Source organism: Nothoprocta perdicaria, unplaced genomic scaffold (genome assembly GCF_003342845.1).
Source record: "Nothoprocta perdicaria isolate Ctin4 unplaced genomic scaffold, notPer1 scaffold_280, whole genome shotgun sequence".
NCBI lineage: Eukaryota > Metazoa > Chordata > Aves > Tinamiformes > Tinamidae > Nothoprocta > Nothoprocta perdicaria.
The window spans coordinates 740,376-761,054 of NW_020455511.1; the positions used below are offsets into that span (position 1 = coordinate 740,376).

The 20,679-nt window shown below is 47.0% G+C and overlaps 1 protein-coding gene across 2 annotated transcripts; it reads left to right on the top strand.

The window, feature by feature from the left end:
- Positions 1-423: 423 nt before the first annotated feature.
- TBC1D2 (TBC1 domain family member 2) lies at positions 424-18,910 on the top strand. 2 transcript variants are annotated; one of them, XM_026041261.1, is made up of 15 exons: positions 424-471; positions 1,201-1,323; positions 2,877-3,315; positions 3,949-4,081; positions 4,972-5,113; positions 6,452-6,588; positions 7,219-7,406; positions 8,686-9,072; positions 9,918-10,028; positions 11,680-11,867; positions 12,165-12,635; positions 13,538-13,658; positions 15,461-15,646; positions 16,275-16,396; positions 17,139-18,910. In XM_026041261.1, exons 3-15 carry the CDS (start codon positions 2,905-2,907, stop codon positions 17,338-17,340), a joined length of 2,799 nt encoding a protein of 932 aa, XP_025897046.1. In that variant the 5' UTR covers positions 424-471; positions 1,201-1,323; positions 2,877-2,904; the 3' UTR covers positions 17,341-18,910. The 2 variants fall into 2 exon arrangements, with proteins under 2 accessions (XP_025897046.1, XP_025897045.1); XM_026041260.1 differs by lacking the exon at positions 424-471 and having other exon boundaries at positions 1,049-1,323.
- Positions 18,911-20,679: the final 1,769 nt, after the last annotated feature.

Below are 20,679 nucleotides of genomic sequence, written 5' to 3' on the forward strand. Positions count from 1 at the left end.
GCGGCGGCCGTTGGCGGCGGTTGGGGGCTGTTGGCGGCGGTTGACGGTGGCGGTTGGTGGCGATTTTGCCCCGCCCCGTCTCATCTCTCTTCCACGAGGGCTCAAAGGGCTCCTGGAAGCGTAAAAGCCTTCCCGGGACCAGGCCGAACCGGACCGCCTTGTCCTGCCTGCCTGCCTGGCTGTGGAAAAGGGCGGCGGTTCCGCGGCCGGTGTCTGCGCGGGGCGGAGGGGACTGTCCGAGCCGCTCGGCCCCGCAGCGGCCGCCGCACGGGCTCTGTGGAGGGAGGAGGGGCAGCCACGCTCCGGGAAGCGGGAGGTCCTTGTGCAAGCGCAGCCGTAGCCGCGGCCTTTCCGGGCTGGAGCGGCCCCGCCGCGGGCTTTGCGGGGGCGCGGGCGGCAGGGGGGTCCCGCGCCGTCCTTCCATCCCTCCCTCCTTCCTTCCCCGGAGCGGCCCGTGCCGTGCAGGAGCAGGTACCGCTACCCCGGGGCTCGCTCCCTCCCAAATGGGCGCGCGGCTGCCCCTGACCACCGTGTCCAATAATGTGGGTTTCCCCCTCTCCTCGCTTGGTCAGCTGGCAGTAGGTCCCATGTGTGCTGCCTGGTCATCCACCACCCCGCCACACCACCAAAAGCCAGAGCATGTGGGTCCCCCGCTCTCCCCGCACTGAAGGCCAGAGGATGTAGGTCCTTCCACCCCACCTAAAGCCAGAGCATGTGGGTTCCCCAAACTCCCCTCACCTAAAGCCAGTCTATGGGTCCCCCAGACTCTTCCCACCAAAAAAGCAGAGGCACCTGGTCCCCATGCATCTCTTCTCCCCACTGCTCAGTCAGAGTTTGTGGGCCCCCCAAGTTTCACCCCAAAGCCCAAGGTATTCCCCCCAGGTCCCCTGGCACTCTGTATCCTCCATCCTGGCGGCCTGTTTCTCCCACACTAGTGCAGTGTCTGTCACTGGACCCGCGTGCCGCGCGGGGTAGACAGTGGTGCCAGTGTATGCAGTGCCGGCGGTGCTGTTCGGTGCCAGGCTCCAGCACCCTGTGGGGCACTGCTGGGCTGGGACGCTCCTCCACAGCGCCAGGCCTGGGGACAGTGCCAGCACGGGACCTGCCCTTGTGCCAGCCATGCCCATCTTCCCGTTTTCACTGTTAAACCTGCGTCAGCGCTGCGTTGGGCTAAACACCTCTTTCAAATTGCCCCAATAGTAGGCGGACTTAGGCAAGCCTGAGGCAGAAGTCCCTGCTTGTGTTGCTGCTGGGTTTGTTTCTGAGGCTTCGGTCGCCTGGCTGTCACTGCCTGTGTCTCGTCTCTCCACTGCTCTGAAGGAGGTGAGGTAATTGAAGGAGATCTCTACAACAGTTCGCAATGCATATGGACAGAGAAATCTGAAGGTTTTTATGCTTACATTGCTATGAAAGCTGCAGGAAGGGTTGGGGGTGGGTGGATGACGAAGAACAGACTAAAGACATTTCAATATCTTTCCAAAAAAGGGAGCATTGTCTATAGTTATCTGAAAGGGGAAAGAGTGGAAGCAGCAATAAAGTTGGTGAGGTTCAACCTGCACAAGGAAATATAAGTGTTCTTTCAGTCATGAGGATAGGCTGTGGCTAAAATGAGAGGTTGGGCAATGTGTCTGTAATCTTATCTGTGTTCTGCATTTACGTGTTGTCCTAACATGGCTTATTCACTGGTTTTGTGGCTTCAGTTTGGTTCTTGCAAACTTAATATTGGAACAGTTTGTTTGTTTATATTAGTATCATAACTGATGGTTCTGGTAATTGTTTCATTTATTGAGATTTAAACTATATTTTACTTTAACGAATAAATCATCCATAGCTGTCTGTCTGGAATGTAAAGTTTTTTTCTCCCTTTTTGTTTTGTTTTCTTTTTATACGGGTCACTGGAGTCACTGGTGGCAGCTTTGTGGGCAATATCACTCCTGCCACATGTTTAAGCACTTAAACAGATCCTCAGGGTATCTGTCCCTTGGTTATTCAATTCAGCCCAATTGCATGTGGCCCAGAGTACCCTGATCTAGTTTTGAAATTAACCCTTCTCTGAATGGTGTATTAGTACTGATCTCTACATCTCCCTCCCAAACCTGTTTTTTTGTGTCTGTCTTGTACATTAGGTGTGTTACAAACCAGTGGGAGACTTCGGGCATGGAGCAACTGAGTTTGTCCTTTGCAAGGATTGTATAATTCCTTTCTCTGATGCATCATCAGAGAAAGAATGGGTGGATCCATCCAGCAAGAGTGAGGCTTGCTGGATGGATCCCTATCGGATAACAGGCATACTTTTCAACAGTAGTCTTCAACTGATACAAATGATTATCAGGATGCTTCATTAGGCTTGATTTTTCTCCAGAAAACAGCATTTAAAATATAGCTGCTCATGTGGGGTAGATGTCAGGATATGCATATCTTAAATCCTCTGACCTGTATGTCCCCCACAGAGCTTTCTTGCTTTGCTATGTTTTCGTGCATCTCTTACTTTACTCTGGTGTCTGTGGCTTCATATGTCACAGTTTTTGCTATTTGTTTGCTATACTCACAAGCCATACCCATTTTTCACCAAAAAGGATATGATGCTGCTCCTTGTCTGCTACTCCAGGCTGATTTAGGAATGGAAAAGGAAGAAAAAGATGTGTAGGTACCATCTGAGCTCAGGAAGGGATGGAGTGAAGACAAAATCAGTTGTATTGTCTGAGTGTTTTGAAAGCTAGAGAATGATTTTTTTTTTCACAAAGCAGGCCTGAACTTGTTCCGTGGTCCTTTTTTTTTTTTTTTTTTTTTTGTCTGCTGCAGGTTCTGTAATAATAATGATATAGCTGGAATCTGCTGTTACTCATTTGCCTAGTGAATTTCCTGCTTTGTTTCAGTTTTGCGTATAAATATTTCCTGAAAGAGATGAAGAAAGGACCAGAAAGTGTATCATGTTCCCTTGATGAAATTCCAGACAAATTAGTGGAGCCAAATTCCAACAGTAACACCAGCAATGAAGCCTCAGCAAAAGAAAAAGACGTGCTGTCCTTTCCTGAAGAACTGGAAAGTGTGCAGCTGAAGACCGGTAGAGGGAAACCCAGGAAAAAACTTTGCGGCTATTTAAACAAACTGGGCATCAAGGGGCCAATTAAGACTTGGAAGTCTCGCTGGTTCTTTTACGATGAAAACAAATGTCACCTACTATACTACAGAACTGCACAGGATGTCAACCCTTTGGGGAGTATCGATCTGTCCAGTGCTAGCTTTGATTGCAAGTTAGAAAATGGGGATGGAATTTTTGAGATCAGAACTCCAACCAGAGTTTTTACTTTGAAGGTAAGGAGCAATATCTTCTTTTGAAAGCTGTTACAAAACATTCCCAGTCAGGATAGACAAGTCAGTGCTAAGATAACTCTGCCTGAGTTTCATTTTAGTGGCAACTTGACTTTTACCTTTAGGTCCTAAATTGCTTGCACTGCTTCTGCTTCTCCATTTGCTGTGAAAAGTTTTGTTTTTATTTGGCCCAGTGAAATTAAAGGTGAATAAAATCAGGCAGGAATCCTGCAATCTACGCATATGTTTCTGAGCAGAACTCCATTTCCCTTTATCAGATGGTTGCTCCAGCAGTAACCTTGGGTGGGTATTTGTTTCTTTGAAAGTATCTGTTAAGGATGCTCTGTGAGAGATTCTCAGCTGAAGTAATCTTGCTGTTTTCTCTTAGCCTTTGAGCATAGTAAACCACAAAAGTGTTGAAATGAGATCAGCTGCCTGCTGAGGTCCTATGAGACCATACTGCAGATTTACTCCCCTCTCTTGAATTAGAGTTAGAATCAGAAGGTGCAGCATAGGCATGACACAGCTAAACCTTTATTACTGCTGACTGAGGCGTTGCAGTGGTGATCAACCCCTCAGGATGTGCCTTGTGTTGATAAAATCCTCCTCCCCCTTTCCTGTTTTGTCTTATGTTAGGCAATCAGCAGGCAGGCAATGATGTACTGGCTGCAGCAGCTACAAATGAGGCGTTGGGAATTTTGCAATGCTCAGACCAGATTTCCTGTGGGCAGCTCCCAGCTTGTGAATGAACCGCTGCTTGGCAGAACAAGTAGGTGTCACCTATATTAGCCACTTTTTTGCTTTCAGTCCTTAGTCATGAATGGTAACCCCCACTAGTAAGTGAGCAGGAGGTGTTTACATGCAAGTGACTGTCATCAGTGCATGGACTGATATGTGCAATTTCTGGCCCTTATGGATGAGTGGAAACAGACTTTCTGCTGCTCCATATCTCATCTGCAGATGAGCTCAGGATGGTGCCTGAGATGCTTGGATATCTTTCCATGGATTCCCTTTTGATTTTCAACATGTGCCAAATCTGCATATTTAGTGTGTCTCCATCTTCTTGCCGGTCTGCTGAGCTTACAGCAAACAAATTATTTTGTGGGGATGGGTGGATGAGGATGTATGTTGCTAGAAATGTGAGTACACAAGGTGTGGTTCAGTGCATGGCACAAACAGAGTATTCACCTAGATGCAGATTTTGTTTGAAAGAAAAACAGCTTCCCTCACCGCCCCCAAAATGTAGCTGTTTTAAAAATTCTGATTATCTTGACATTTCACCGTGCCAAGCAATAATATGTCAATGAAATGTGTTATTATCTACACGTTATTAATATTAGGTATTGCTTGGGAAGGTGAGGCAGGAACAGTAACAGCTCTCTTCCTTTTCCTTTACAAGGTTAAAGTTTGGAGTTAGTTATTGTAGCATGCAGATAGTTGTGGTCACTTGACTGTCCATGAAGAGATGAATGTGTTTATACCTGCTTATTTGTTTGATCTAAAGATAAGAAAACCTGATTTCCTATCATTCTTCCACTGGCCTGTGTACACCAAACTTTGACTTGTGAGAAAAATGTGGTTTCTAAATCATATGAAGGAGTCCAGTCCAATGGAAGTTTGTCTTGCTCGCTTCTGTGTTTTGGTTCCTTTTTTATGTAGATGTTGTTGACAGTGAAGACTTTCTGCCTCCAGTCAAAACACCAACAGAAGCGGTGGGTTTAAAGGCAGCCTCTTTGCCTGCACCCCAAACATCTACTGCTCTGCAGAACATCTCCCTTAAGCACCCCTGGACAGAGATACAGTAAGTACACAGGGCAGACTGCAGTGTAGTTGACATTGTAGCCTGTTGCTTTGTGCTTTCTGTCCGCGTGTTTCAATTCATTTCATGTTGTTTAGTACTCTTAGCAATGGTCATAGCAGCAGGATTAGAGCTATGAGACTACTATTTAGCTTGTTAGCCTAAGTTGATCTTCAAGCAACCGAGTAGTCTCACTGCCTCTGGTGGCACCCTGTATGCACTTGCAATGAGGGACACAATTCAGGCTACAAGTTAAAGACTGAGGCAGTTTCAGATGCACAAAGGCAGCTCCATTTAGTATCTCTTAACTCTATTCCATCCATAACTTTAAGTGTCTAAGTGGTCAGAGGTACCCTGCCAAATGTTTTTGGAAAGGTTTTTCTCCTTTTGCACCATCACTGCTAAGGCTTTGAGATGATGCTGGTAGGAAGAAAGGTCCTGCATGGACTGAAAAGGATCACAGCCAAGACAAATCAGGCCTGCTGATTTTATGTGCCAGTAGTTTCCCTGTGGTCAGAAATGGCTGCTCTTCATCTGCAGAGTCCCACAGTAACAATGGAAAAGGAGAGCAATAACTAAACGCCATCTTTTTATAGAATCACAGAATGGTTGAGGTTGGAAGGGACCTCCAAGATCATCTAGTCCAAGCCCCCTGCTCAAGCAGAGACACCCAGAGCACAGGGCACAGGGTGGCATCCACGTGAGTTTGGAAGATCTCCAGAGAAGGAGACTCTACAGCCTCCATGGGCAGCCTGTGCCAGGGCTCGGGCACCCTCACAGGAAGGAATTTCTTCCTTACGTGTAGATGAAACTGCCTGTGCTGCAACTTACACCCGTTGCTCCTTGTACTGTCACTGGCCGCCACTGAATAGAGTTTGGCCTCTTCCTCCGTACATTCTCCCTTCAGGTATTTATACATACTGATCAGATCTCCTGTCACCTTTCTCCAGGCTAAACAGGCCCAGCCCACTTAATCTTTCCTCATACAATAGATGTTACAAAATTTGAACTTTTACAATTAGGAAGTAGCTGACAACAAGCCCTTTCCAGAAATCAGAGCAAGAGGCTTGTTTTCATTTAGCTAATAGGCAACATTAGAGGGGAAAAGATAGATTTGTTACAGAAATAGGCACAGTCTTGCTTTCTTGTAGAAGTTTTGCAGAAAGCAGTTGCATATTTGTGGTTCTGCACAATGATGCAACATTATCTGGTAGTCCTGGTCCACTGAGCACAGACCCTTAGGAAAGCAGAAAGTTCAGTGAGGCACTGAATAGTCTGAAGCTGCTGGCTGCAGTGGTTGTGACTTCTGTTCACTAGGCTGTCTTTGATTTCTTGTTTCAGAAACACTGTCTACAATATCTGTGGCTCCAAGCAGCTCTGGGGGAACAATGGGAATGTCTTTAATTTTGATGAATTCCAGGAGCATGCCAAGAACCTGGATGAGGAGCAAGAGACAGAAATGGAGGCAGGGTGTGCAGGTGCCTATTGCTGTTCTGTGTGAGGTGTTATGAGAATAAATCCTTGTAGTGGGTTGCTGGGCCTGACAGAAAAGGGAGGGAGCAAGTAGCAAGCCCTTCTTGGGACACGAAAAACCCTATCATATTTCCTCAGGTCACTTCTGTGTCATTTAGCAGGAATGATGCTTTTGACTCTACTTCAGACTGGATCTGTTGTATCTCCTAGCTCTGGGACCTACACCTGTGGGAAAAGTAGCACCATGATCCCTGTCCATACTGATATTTCTTTAAAATAGAAGTTAAATTGATGCACTGTTGCATCCTCTTCAACCCTGAATTACTAAGCATGCAGTGGAGCTGCTGGTGAGCCTTTTCTCTCCACTAATGATAATTTTGCTACAAGACAGATCGGTGGGGTGCAGTTTAGGTAGACAGGGGCCATAGAAGACCATAACCATGTTTATTTTATGGGTACCTGTGATTGTTGTCTACTGTCTGTGCTCCAGTCCTATGAATCCATCAGGTCAATTCTGTCTGTCTTGTGTGCCAGCTTTCTAGGCTAGGCTGTTATGAATCCCCCCCACAGCAAGACAGAAGAGTCCGTAGTAGCAGCCCAGTTTGATTTAATTTTTTTTTCCCTTTTTGCTTCAGTGAAACAGGGAGCTCTGGAGGATGTGAGGATTGAGCCCAGACTAAACTGGGCTCGCAAGGCCAGGTGGAGGAACAGTGGCTTCCCAGGCTTGACTGAAGAGCTTCACCAAGAGAGGAGCCCAGTGGATAAAGTGGGTGTCCTACAGCAACAGATCCTGACACTCACAGAAGAAGTTAAGTCACAGAAGGTGAGTGTGGCTTAGGAACCTGTTGCTTCTAAGGACAGGATCGTGAAACTGCTCACAGAGACTTCCTAGATTTTATTGTTAGGCTAAGAAATGCATAGCTCGCAGTCACTGAGGTGAGGGAGGGGCAATTGAAGCCCCTAGTGTTACTCCATTGCACATGGAGCTGTCTCTGTCCAATGCAAGGGAGAATGGCAGCTGTTGCTAGGAGTGACCTGCAGTAGATAGGCTAGATGGGGGAGGAAGAGCAAATCCAGGGACATTCTGCAAGTTTTATGCTAGTGCAGCTCTCTTTCTTTCAGTGTGGGTGAAGTACAGTGCTGTCTGTTACAGCGGTGCTGTCAGAAATGCCTTTTTCATCTATGCTGGTTGCAGCAGATCATGTTTCTGAATAGTGCCCCACCATTAAGAGATGATTCAACTACAAAAATCCCACATGTTACCTGCAAGGGTTGTCTCTTGAGTATGATGCTGTTCTTCTCTGGTTGCATGTAGCAATAGAAGGCTCTCCAATAGTGATGCTGGTTACTTTTCCAGCAGGAGAAACAGGAGAGGCAGGTTGCCATGGTGAGTAATCAATTACATCCTGATCTGGCTCCCTGAAGTGGCTGAGATTAATCAGCATCATGGTGCTAGGGCAAATTTTTGAGTTTTAGTGTAGGAAGGAATAAGGGAGGATTCTGGCAGAGACAGCAGTTTCTATCTCGTAGCACAGACAGATGCAGGCTTCATTATTCCCCTTCCTCCTATTCTGCCCGACTGCTGATCACAGAATCACAGAATGGTTGAGGTTGGAAGGGACCTCAGGGATCATCCAGTCCAACCCTCTGCTCCAGCAGGGACACCCAGAGCACGGGGCACAGGGCGGCATCCAGGTGCGTTGGGAAGATCTCCAGAGAGGGAGACTCCACAGCCTCCCTGGGCAGCCTGTGCCAGGGCTCGGGCACCCTCACAGGGAAGAAGTTCTTCCAGAACTCCAGATTTTCTTGTCTCTTCTGAGGCTCACAGGAGAGATGATTTAGAAAGCCAGGAGTCAAGTGGTTTGAGCAGAGGTTTCTTAGAAATCCACCTAAGGTTAACTTATTTGTTGCCTACTGCAAGGCCTTCTCATGGTTAGCTCTGGCAGCAGAGCTTCTCTAGAAGCTAAATACAACTCATTCATTTTTTTTTTCTGAGATCCTAAGGATCTTCAGCTGTTTTCTTTTGCTTAATATCAGTATAATCTGTGTTGCCGGTGTCCCATGTGTCACTATGGTGTGATGACTTCTTGTTTCCTTTCCAGGAGCTGGTTAAGCTTCTCCACAAAGCTCTGGAGGCAGCCCAACAGGAGAAGCGGGTGTCCAGCATGTACCTTACTGCAGCAGAGGATAAGGACAGGCTAGAGCTGGTGCGCCACAAGGTGAGACAAATTGCAGATCTAACCAGTCGACTGGAAGCTGTTGAGAAAGAAAAGAAGGAGCTGGAGCAGACGCTAGCCCTGAGAGACAGCCATATCCAGGAACTCAAAGATCATGTGCAGCTGCTGATGGAAAAGAATCATGCGAAACAGCAAGTCATCATGGCCTTGACGGAGCAGATGGCCCGAGAGCTCTCCGATCCCCTGCAGGAAGCCAACACTATCACTGTAGAAACACTATATAAACAACAGGAGGAGATTGAGCACTTGAAGGTGGGTGGTATGGCACACGTCACTAGGCTCCCATTACTGGATTCCCCGGTTCATTGAGTGGGTATTCCTTCTGGGAAGCATGAGATGTATCTCCGCTGGTTGTTCCATGTGTCTCCAAAGCAGATGCAGCTTGGATTGCTGGCCTGATACCAATGGGATGCTTGAAAGCATCAATGTCTGTTTCAGCTTCAGCCAGTGTCAGTTTTGTTTGCTTGATTTTTCCAAGCAATTTTGAAATTGCTTGAAATGAGACTCAGTCTTATCATTCAGTGCCTGCCTCTTTGTTCACTCTTGGTTTGCTTCACAGCTGCAGTATGACTTGCTGCCTTATCTGGCCTCTGTTCATGTGTTTCCTGCTTGTAAACAGTTTCCCAAAACATCCTGTTTCTTTCAAATGCAGCCTGGTGTCAGAGTAGGTACAGTTATAATGGACAGCTGGCATGAGTTGAAGAATTGCCAGAGGAGCCCCTTACCATGCTGTAGAAGAGTCTGTTTACTGCTAACTATGGCTGTCTTAGAAAATTGAGCAAATTATAAATATTTTTCATTTTATTTAGGTGCTTCTGTAGCTTCATATATGTATATCTATATAAACTCTCTGTGTTTTCTAAGTATGTCTCTATGAGATGCATGAAACACATTCCACATATATGCTTTAGGTATGCCACATCTATATAGTGATTTTCTTCATATTTGTCCTGGGGACACATATCTTCTCTGTTGAGATATATTCTTGTTCCTAATGCACTCCATGCCTGACATCCCTCTTGTTATATAAAAACTAAACTGGGAGGGAATTCCAAGCCCCTAAAGAACTCTTATTTCACTACTTTGCTTTGTGACAGGATGATATTGATGCATACAAAACACAGAATCAGTTTCTGAACTCGGAGATCCACCAGATTACTCGACTCTGGACAGGTGTTGCTGAGAATGAGAAAGCACTTCTAATGAAGGTGAGTAACTCTTTCCTCTTGGAGAGATGTATATGTTTCTGATTTAACTCCAAGCAGGCAGTGAAAATGGCCTTGATCTGAAACACATCAGGAAGAAGCTTTCTTCAGAGCATTGCTTTTCAGTGTATCCATTTCTCTGCAGTGTGTGGCTCCCAAATTTGATACAATCGTTTTAATTCTTAAATAAAAATAAAATATCTGCAAAGCGCACTCTTAGGGATGGTGAAACACGCCCTTCTGGATTTCAGCTGTGGGTTTTGATAAAAATAAAATAGCAATACTATGCTTGGGGAATTCTAAAGGTTTCCTAGAAGTTGCCAGATTGATTTAAGACCTGTCTCCATCTAATCTAGATTTTTCTGCTAGACCTGGCACTGTCAGGTGGCAGCACTCACAGGCACCTAGTTCACAGTTCACACTTTTTATTATGCTTTGGTGTTATTTTCAGTTTTGTAAGTGTGGATAACCTAGCTACCCTCAGACTTGTCTAATCCTTGCTGGCAGATGTACTACGTTGTAGTCCTGAAACTCTTCCCTAGGTTGGTAGCGTGTACTCGTATTCATTCTGTGGGTTTTCCCTGGATTGTCCCAGGGTTTCAGACAATATCTCTACAGTTTTGGATTCTAGACCAGGGCATACAGCTGCTTCTGAAAAGTGGTGCAAATCTTTTATATCTTTGTTTCCTACTATCCTGCTCTGATTCCACAGCTGCTGTAACCTTTAGAAGGGAAATAGATCAGCATGCTCAGTGTGAGGTAAAGCACTGACCAAAGTTCTCATGCTACAGTGTTCCACGCTCCTTTTTATTTCCTGCAGCCTAATAGTTTCTGTGATTTCTCTTTTGTTTTTGTTTTGAACTGTTGCTTCACACTGAGCAGGGGTCTTCATTGTGCATCCTGTGAGACACTGGGTGAGTCCTATCAGTTCTGTGGCTGCAGTGCCCCAGCTATGGAGTGGGATTTTCAATCTTTCCCACGGCTTCTTTGGTTTATGCATCCCAAGAGTATGGTAGTGTGTGCACAGGGACATTATGTGATTCACTGGGACCTCCTGCACTGAGAAGTGTTGTACATGAGGACTACGGGGTTGGTATTTAGGGGCTTGTGTCTGTGTTGCCCTTGGTAGTACTATGTGTGCTGGAGATGGCATGATCCCAGTTCTATGCCTGCAGAAGTGTATTTTGGCACGGTAAAGCTCAGTATGGGATAGAGAACTTATGTGAGGAGCAGGAGGAAAACCTGCAGAGAACTCAGCTGGAGTAAGAGCTGTTTGTGCTGTTTGAGATATGGCCACATGCTATTGTAATGTAGTAACTAGTGTGTGTGATGCTGTAGTAGCTTTCCCATGCCATAAGCAGCTTCTGTTGCATGCTCACTACTGCAACTTGTGTTTGCTCAAAGAGCAGGGTGGTTCATCCATGGCAGCGGTTCCCCTAACTGAATACTACTGTTACTGTGCTTGCTCACACTTTGCTCGTCAGAGGTGGTCACTTTTGGGGATCTGGGGTCAGCAGCCCTAGAACCAGCAGTACCATCCTGAACAGTGGGAGTTCCGTGGGCTGGATGCTGTGGACTGCTACAGGAGTTCAGTAGGAAACAGGAGCAATGCAGTATCACTGAGACAGTTCAGTCCCTCTTGTTTCCTTATCAGTGTGCCTGCCTGCAAGCCCAAAACTGCAAGATGGAGAGCAAATACCTGATGGTCTTGCGGAAGCTGCAAGAGGCTGTGCCTCTCCTGCCCAGCTCCCACGCTGAGCTGGTGAGGAACCTCATCCAGGAAGCACTCCAGTGGGATGTGAAGGAAGGAACAGAGGAAGGTCTTAATCTGAATCCTGTAAGGTAATTGGGAAGAGCATGGAAACATGAGCTTCTTTGCAGAAGTCCAGCAGTGCAGGGGAATATACGGGCAACAGTGAGCCAGGGACATTTCTAGAGCAGGGACTTGCAACCATTTGTCCTGAAGGCTCAGGGGCAGTGGGCAAGTTCTAACTGCTAGAGAAGCAAAGGAGGAGTACCTGAGCTGCGGTGTGGGTGACAGGAGTACAGAGGGAGGGTCCAGTTGGCCTGGCCCCAAGCAGTGGATGCTACTGAGTCCAGAGCTGGCCTTGAATTAACCTCTACCTTGTATCACTCTAGTGAGCATGATGAGTATGGATTTATGACTGTGCCTGAATACGAAGTCGAGGACTGGAAACTTCTGGCCAAAATCCAAGCCTTAGAGATAAAATCTAACAACCTGCGAAGCCAGGAGGTAGTGGAAAAGCCTCTCCGTGACAGGTGGAATAGTGTTGGAGAGCTGAGCCCATCTGCGGAGCTGAAGAGCCTGATCCGAAGCGGCATTCCTGTAGAACACAGGCAGCGAGTTTGGGGGTGGATTGTGAGCCGACACTGCAGCCACCCCCCGGACCACTACCAGCGGTTGTTGAGGCAGAGTGAGAGCACTGAGCACCCTGCATGCCGGCAGATTGAGCTCGACCTGCCACGCACACTCACCAACAACAAACACTTCTGCTCTCCTACCTCCCCACTCATCCCCAAACTCCGCAGGGTGCTGCTGGCTTTCTCCTGGCACAATCCTACTATTGGATACTGCCAAGGACTGAACAGGTAAGGAGTCAGTGTGCTGCTTCTGCATATGGTGGCGCTGAGAAGATGCAGACGTATGCTGTAGGACTGCTTGAATTACAGCGCAAGCTCCTGTATCTCTAAAGATCTGCACTCTCTCTAGGTACTTTCTTTCAGACTTCTGCATTTGGTGTTTTTGTTTCTTTTTTTTACCCAGTGTTGTTGCTGAGATCAGGCAAGCAGTAGGATGCATCCCCTGGATCAGGGGATCCCTCAGTTAAAAGATAGATTACTCAGCATCTCCACAGTTAAAAGATAGAACTAGGAAAGTGAGGCAGTCCTGAAACAACAGCATGAAGCTTGGGGCAGATTTCAAAGGTTTAATGTGCTGAGGAGAAGAATGTCTTGATTGATTTTGCTCAGAAGACTTGGAGGAAATGTTGAAAGATTCAAGATTTGAAGTGTTGAAAGATTGGAGGACATGACATATTAGGAGAGGCATGTTCTGAAAAAGAAAAGACTTTGGGGCGTCTAGCTTCAGCCAGTTAGAGCTAAAGAAAGTAAGAACTGTGAAAGGATGAAGGTGACCTACGTCACGTAAAATTACTCTTCCTGCACTGAATTTGCAAAAGCCAGCACACTTTGCTAACTGCAGCAGATTTGCAGGCTATGCATCAGATAGATAGTCTGGTTTTGTTGCAGTGTTGTTGCATCCGATGCTTTTTGGTTGCTGACAGATGATAGTAGCACACTGGAAAGAAAATTTCAGTCCCTAGATATCTTCACAGATCACCTGTGTCTCTGACCAGCTGTCCTGCCACACATGATATTTTGGATGCTTTTGGAGGTAGAGATTTGCCAAGAGGAATTTTGCATTCTTTTGTTCCTGTGGTGTGTGTCTCCTCCTGCAGTGTCATTGACTCATGATGTCTCATTTATCACAGACTGGCAGCTATTGCTCTCCTGGTATTGGAAGATGAGGAAAGTGCATTTTGGTGCCTAGTCCATATTGTGGAGAACCTGATGCCCACGGATTACTACAGCAACACTCTGATAACATCACAGGTAAGCCAGGCACCCTCGTATCTGCTTTGACTTTCATACAGTGGTTTGCACTAAAGGTTTAGAAGCACATAGTCAACTTGCAGTATGTCTGATTTCTCACAGGACGGATGAACCCATCTTGCCTCTCATTACCAAGATGTGGAGGTCTCTAGAGTACACAGTCATTGTGCACAGAGCAGCTGTGAAATTGATCCACACCACTAGGATATTGGGCACCAGTACTGAATTACCACTTGAGGGTCAGGTTAGTCAGAAGGATGGTGCAAATTAATTGCATAGGTATAAACTGTGAAGAGGGCCCATTGAAGGTGAAGCAATAAACCCTTATGTATAAAGAGTAGACTCGAGTATGAACCTGGTAGTCTTCCGACTTGTCTTCAGGCTTGTCTTTGGAAACCACACCTCAACTCTTGGGTGTCATGGACAGATGGAAGAAAATGCTGAAACTTCTGTCTTTCTTCCTTTTACCTCAGTTTGTGATAAAATGCAGTGTTACTCTGGCTTTGGGGTTGCCCACAGATCACAAAGTCATCTGATGTATAATGTTATTCTGTAAAAAAACTCAGTCTCCTGGCTCTGACTCATTCTGATAGTTTTCAAAGGATCAGATATTCCATGTAGTGTCAAGTAAGCACAATACCAAGGTAAATGCCATATACTTCAGTAGAACTGTAATTGTGTACTATACTACCAACAACCAGCAGTGCCTGGTATGCTGTACCTGCCTCTAACTTTAGTGTCATTCACTTTTTGTAGAGAAAAGGATTAGAATTCTGAGCTCAAAATAAATGACTGGGCCACTGTATTGACTGACCGATGTTTATGGGGACAACAATGTGCTGGTGCACAGGCCAACTCACAAAGAACCGGGAAGCAGCCAAATCACTGTGCATATAGGAAAATGTCTCTGGTGTTGTGATGTGAAGCAGGTAGTGTTAGCAGTGGGATTCAGAAAGCAGTGCAGAATGCTTAGCATGTGGTGATAGTCGAAGAGAAAATGAAAAATACTTTGTGGGTTTGGCTTGATCAAGTCAAAGAACTGAGCTGGCTGAGAAAATTAACGTTTAGCTCTCCCAGGTTTTAGAGAGCAAAACCAACATCTCTGGCTTGGAAAGCAGTGGCTCAGCTAAAAAGTCTGTCAGAGCTGCAGCAGTGGAGTTACACAGTGAAGGGAAAAGGCACTAACCCTGGTCGTGCTCCTCAGCATTTCCCCTCATGAAACCCCAGTCTACCGGAGAGGAAGCCTATGCAGGCTTGAGTCAAGGACCCAATCAAAGGTCCTCCCTTACCTTTGCTGATGTGTACAGAGGTGCAGCACAGGCACTGCTCAACACACCAGCAGAAGCTAGTGAAAAGTTGAACTTCTGCTTGCTGAGTCACAGAAGGATCCTAGATCTTGATCTGGATAGCTTTTTAATCGCTATCATTCATATGGACACTGCTGACATTACAAAAAAAAATCCCAGTAAGACTGATGAAGGGAGATGTGAAGCTTTTTCTGTCCTGCCTTTGAGCGCGTGAAGGTAAATGATTCATTCCTTGCATCAGAGGAATACATCTCTTGCACATATTTAGACCCTATTTTGGAGCTGTACCCTTGCACTCCTGTATTGTATGAGCGCAGCGCTCAGTTCTTTTAAGTTTTTGGAAGACAAGGCATCCTTCATAGGGTGTTTTTAGGGAAGGCAGCACCAGTCAGTATTGCAGTGTGAATGGACTACTGTTCTGCTGCAGTGCTCCTTTCCTCCAACCAGGACTGCACTTGCCAGGATCTTCCTTGTTTTCTTCTTTGTCAATTTTAGGTAGATCAGAGAGTCTTCAAAGACTTCCTGTCGGAGAAGTTGCCTCGCCTTACAGCTCATTTTGAACAGTACCGGATTGATGTCTCCCTCATCACTTTCAATTGGTTTCTTGTGGCCTTTGTGGACAGCTTGGTCAGCGACATCCTCTTGCGAGTGTGGGACGCCTTCTTGTATGAGGGAATTAAGGTGCAAACCTAACCTTTCTGTGCATCACCCCCGTGACATGACACCAGTGTGGTGGGCAGGCACACGAGTCCAAGAGATGTGACTTTGAGCGTCTCATCCTGCCCTTTTTGGTGGGATGTCTCCATACCTCAGAGTCCTCCCTATTGTGTGTGTCCTTGCTGCCTACAGGCAAACATAGTCCCTGACTGTGTGCACACTGTCAGGCACCAGTTAGTATGAAACAGGTCTGTGACAGGCAGTGGTGTCCTCTGCTGTGCCACCCACGTGTACCTAAGTGTGAAAGGTGCAGGGAACAGAAGGTGGTCAGGGGGTTAGCATTACCCAAAAAGTGTGCATTACCCTGCTTCTTGGCATACAGAGAGCTGGAGGAACCTTGTGCAATCCCTTGGTGGTCATTCAGCGGCATCTGCTGTACTCTGGGGTTACAAAACAGCTTTCTGAAGGTCATTCCCGTGGAATCAACTCTGTACTTTTTTGGGCATGCCCTCAAGCAACTATAGATTGTAGGAGGGGCCCTATGTCCAGCTTGTACTGCAATGGTTTCCTCCAACCTCTGTTTTACACCAAGAGGACCCAGTCTCTCCACTGCTGAATACTCTCCTGACTCAAATGCATCTCAATCCTCCAGGTGATTTTCCGCTATGCTCTTGCAATTTTCAAATACAATGAGGAAGAAATCTTAAGAATTCATGACAACGTGGAGATCTACCAGTATCTTCGTTTTTTCACAAGGATGATTGTGGATGGCAGGTAGGACAGTGGGTTGTAAATAGATCTCTACCCCTAGGTTAATCTTTTCTGTATGTTATGTCAGCCTAATGAGAACTGGGACCAGACCTTTAACAGAAGGCAATGTGCCTCCTCTTGACTTTCCCTTCGTGCTGTTACTTCAAGCCTGTTTGGCTTTGTCAAAGGCAAGTTGCAGCAGAGCAGGTCACAGGGTCTAAGCCAGCTTCCTTTATGCAACAACTGGAGCTTGTACTGTTGTTTCTTGGGCTTCTGTCAGCTGTAGCTCTGGGAGAATGTGGGAGCACAGCACTACTCACAGGCTTTAATGTCAGCATGCACTTGAGAGGAAGGTTTCTGTTACCAGAAGAGCTGAAAGTAGGGAATCTTCCTTACCACAAGGCATCAGAATTGGCTTTCAGTCTTCTGTCTCCTGCCAGACTGGTGATCTCTGCACAGTGATGTCCCTGTCATTAGGAGATGGTCTTGTAGGGCTGTTCTACGTGCTACTTGGGACAGTGTTTAGTGTAAGAAGAATTGCCTGTAGTTCCTTTAGACCACTGCTGCTTGGTGACTCTTGAGTTTAGAAAGCTGAAATCTGAGATGATGCTATGCATCATACTGGGGTAGGGAATAGCAAGCTTCAGTGGAGTGGGGTAGTCTGGGAAAATGCATTCCCATAAAACACTTGGGTATCTGGTACCATCTATGCCAATAAATGGATTTAGTATGCTCGTTTTTTGTTTGTTTGTTTTTCCCATCTTAGGAAACTGATGACTATTGCCTTCAATGACTTAAATCCCTTCCCCATGAAACTGCTGAGGAACCGTCGGACAATGCACAGGGAAGAGATGGAGACAGAGCTGTGTGAGCTGGAACAGATCAAGGCAGCCTATGTAAAAGAGAGAGCAGAGCAGGGACCTCAGGATCTGAAAGAAGTTGCCAGTGAAGAGGAAGAAGAAATTTAGCGAAATTCCTCATCACTCCTCTCCCACCTCACAGGAGGTTGTCAGTAGCAGCTCCCTGTGAGAGAAGCAGCAGATGGAGAGAGGTGATCACAGCAGGAGTTCATTGGCCCCTGCAAAGAAAGCTGTAGAGACAGGACTGCCGGGGGGCCTGGCCGGGTTTGTAATGGATGGGAAAGTCTCAGAGAGGTTTTATCCGCTTTCACATGGCCCCCACCAAGTGCACTTTGAACTATGTCAGAAGTGCACAAGATGCAAATGACTCATAGTGCAGGTCTCTTCCACCTTCTCTGATGGAGAGTTGAAACAGAACTTCATGCACAAGTAAAATGACTAAAACCTGAACCAAGAGCGCTCACTCACTAGTGCATAAAGCTTCTGCACTGGTTAGGGGGAGAACCTGTTATTTGAGCGTGTACTGGCCTCTTTGGCGTGCGTGTCTGAAGTTTAGTGTCTGAGTCATGCCACCTTCTCCAGGTGACAGTAAACCCTGAGGGAGCTGAAAGACATCTGCCTGTGCAACTCAGGCTGGGACAAGTGAAGTGGTTGTGGGAGGCAGGAGCTGCGTCTCCAATTTGTTTCACATGAGAGTCTGGTCTCTGAGCGTTGAGCACTAGTGTGACTCCCTGCTGGGCTGGGAAATCCTTGGAACTGCCCTCCAGAGCCCTTGGAGCTCCGGAGCTCTGTCTAGCAGAGCCAGCCATGGATTAGCTTGACCCTGGCAGCCCTCCACTATCCAGAGGCGAGTTTGCTTTAGAGAGAGACTCTTATCTTGATGTAAAACTGCAGTCTGGTTGGTGGCAGAGCCTCTTGGTATGGGAACTTTGGCTAATGGACAACAAGACACTTGGAAAACAAAACATAGCTTCAGGTTTTTTAAAAAAACACAGCCCTGCTAATATTTCAGGGTCTGGCAGCTGCATCCTGGGGTGCACACACAGGGGTCTCATTCTGGCAGAGGGATTGGATATCCATGTCCCCCACTTCCAGGCCTGCTCTCCCTGTTCCCTGGGCTGGAAGGTTTCCCTGCCTGGAGCTCACTCCTCCCCAGATCTAGGCAGTGTTGGTGCTTCTGAGCAACACAGAGAACGTCCTTTCCCCAAAAAGGAGGCTGGTTCTGCTGCCCTGCAAAGTGGGGCTTTATTCCACACGTGCTGGCACATGGAGTGTGCAACTGCAAGGGAGGCCTCTGTGTTCTTAGACTAATGAGGAAGTGAGAGCCCACTCTTGGTGGGCACCCTTTAAACCACATGTGTTATAAAGTCAGGTGTGTGTGCACAAAGAGAGCAGGAATATGAACCATGGTGCCGTTCTCAGGCAGAGGGACAGCCAAAATCACAGACCTGGTGGGTGCAGATCTGCCTGAGCTCTGTCTTGGCTCTCATCAGCAAGTCAGGCAATTTCAAGGAATCAAGGAAATTTGAGCTGAGAAATGTGGAGACCAAGTATGAATGTAATCAAAGCTGAAATTGGGTTTGGGGAGGAGCGGAAGCCCTGCATGAGGCTATGTGGTCAAAAGCAACATAGATCCACCTTGGAAGAGCAGGAGAAGAAATTGTCTCTGGAGACTGACAATATTCTCTCAAATGAAAAGCCTGAAGGGCAGAAGATTTTTATAAGATGATTCTGCTAATCTAAATTACTCATACTTCAGTGTACATGTGTGCACATGTATACCATTTTTTTTTTTTTGTTCCTGTTGTGGACATTCAAAAAGCATTATTTTTTAAAGACAGTGGAAATTAAAAGTTTCTAAAGGAATACTAATAATACTAATGGAAATCAGTATACTTGAAGCGTATTTTTTTCTTACAGCCTTTTGCCGCAGATTTCTTCATCTGTTGCAAGAGGAAGAAAAATCTTTTTTTTTTTTTTTTTTTTTTTAAGGCACTTTAAACATCCATTATCCAACCAAGCCATAATCTGACATCCCCAGGCAGCATGTAAATATACATGGGTCTAGATGTGTTATGTAATCACCTGTTTAAAAATAAATGAAACTTTTTTAAGGAAGATATAGCTGAGCTTCTGAAGTGGAGGTTCTCCTTGATGGGAAATTCTGAAATCCATCTCTTGATGGAAGGCAGAGCTCGACCTGCTTGCAGAGCCCAGTTCATCTCTCTGCCTGGGTGGCACACGTGAATAGAAGCGGTGGCTTCCCACCCAGAACAAACTCTGAGTTCTGCTGCATGCCTCATGTTGCTTTTAAAATACAGCCTTATATGCCTTAACCTAAGCTGTGACTTAAGGTAATGGGCCCACTCCTGACACTGAAGAGGATGGCTTAGTTCACTTGTTTTCCACACACTGGGTATTGGGCTGGAAGGGCCCTTATAACCATCCCGGGCGCTGCAAGCCATGGCTATAACCTAACCAAAACCCATCTTTGTGTCCTGCGGCTAAGCCCTTGCACACAAGAATGCAAAGCCACTCCTGGCACTCCTGCGTCCTGGCATGCGGCCCCAGGAAGAGGCATTCCCGGGAAGGTTGTTGGGTGCCTTGGGTTAATGTTTATCCCAACGCTGGCTTCTGTGCCAGCGGTGAGTGGCAAGGACAGGGCTGAGTGACCAGCACTGACAACAAGGGGGTGGACACGCCCGTGGCACAGGAGCTGCCCCCAGCCTGAGCTCTCCCGTGCCAACCCGCATCCCGCTTCCCACCCGGGGAATTCCTCTTGTGCCAGGTTAATGCAGGTGGCAACGCCGAGGCAGCCTCGTGTCCCCCACGGAGCTCAACAAGAGGCTGCTCTTGAGGAGTGCGAGAAGAGCCCTGCGCAGCAGCGAGGCAGAGCCCTCCACGTCGGCAAGGGCAGGACGCAGCACCGTGTCCGGCAGCAGTGCCCCCGTTCTGCTGCAGCCAGGTGTCCACCTCGGCCACAAGGTCCACGAGCTGCGATAAAGAGCCACGGATTCTTACTCGTATTAACCCGTGGCTTCCTGCCAGGGGCAAAGTCTGCCTCTGAGTTTCCAGTTTGTGAATCAATATCTGCCCTGGCTTCACGCTTTGTTTTTTTGTAAGAGCTCTTTGGCATGCTCCGGTGCCAAGCTGCCTGGAAGCTGGGACACCTCCGACAAAATACGAGTTAACAGCCACGTTCACAGATAAATTTCAGAGCCTGTTGAGAGAAAAAACAATGCCAGGTCCAAAGACAGAGCCCCCTGCTTAAAATAATACCCTCCTCTTTATCTAAGGCGATTCCAAGGCCTGCAGGTTGCGCCTCGCGTGGGCCGGCGGTCGCTGTGCACGCAGGTGTGCGGGCTCGGCGGCACATCCCCGGGACGCGGCACATCCCCGCGAGACGCGTGTCCCGCCACGCGCGGAGGCGGCGCCGTGTCGCGACTG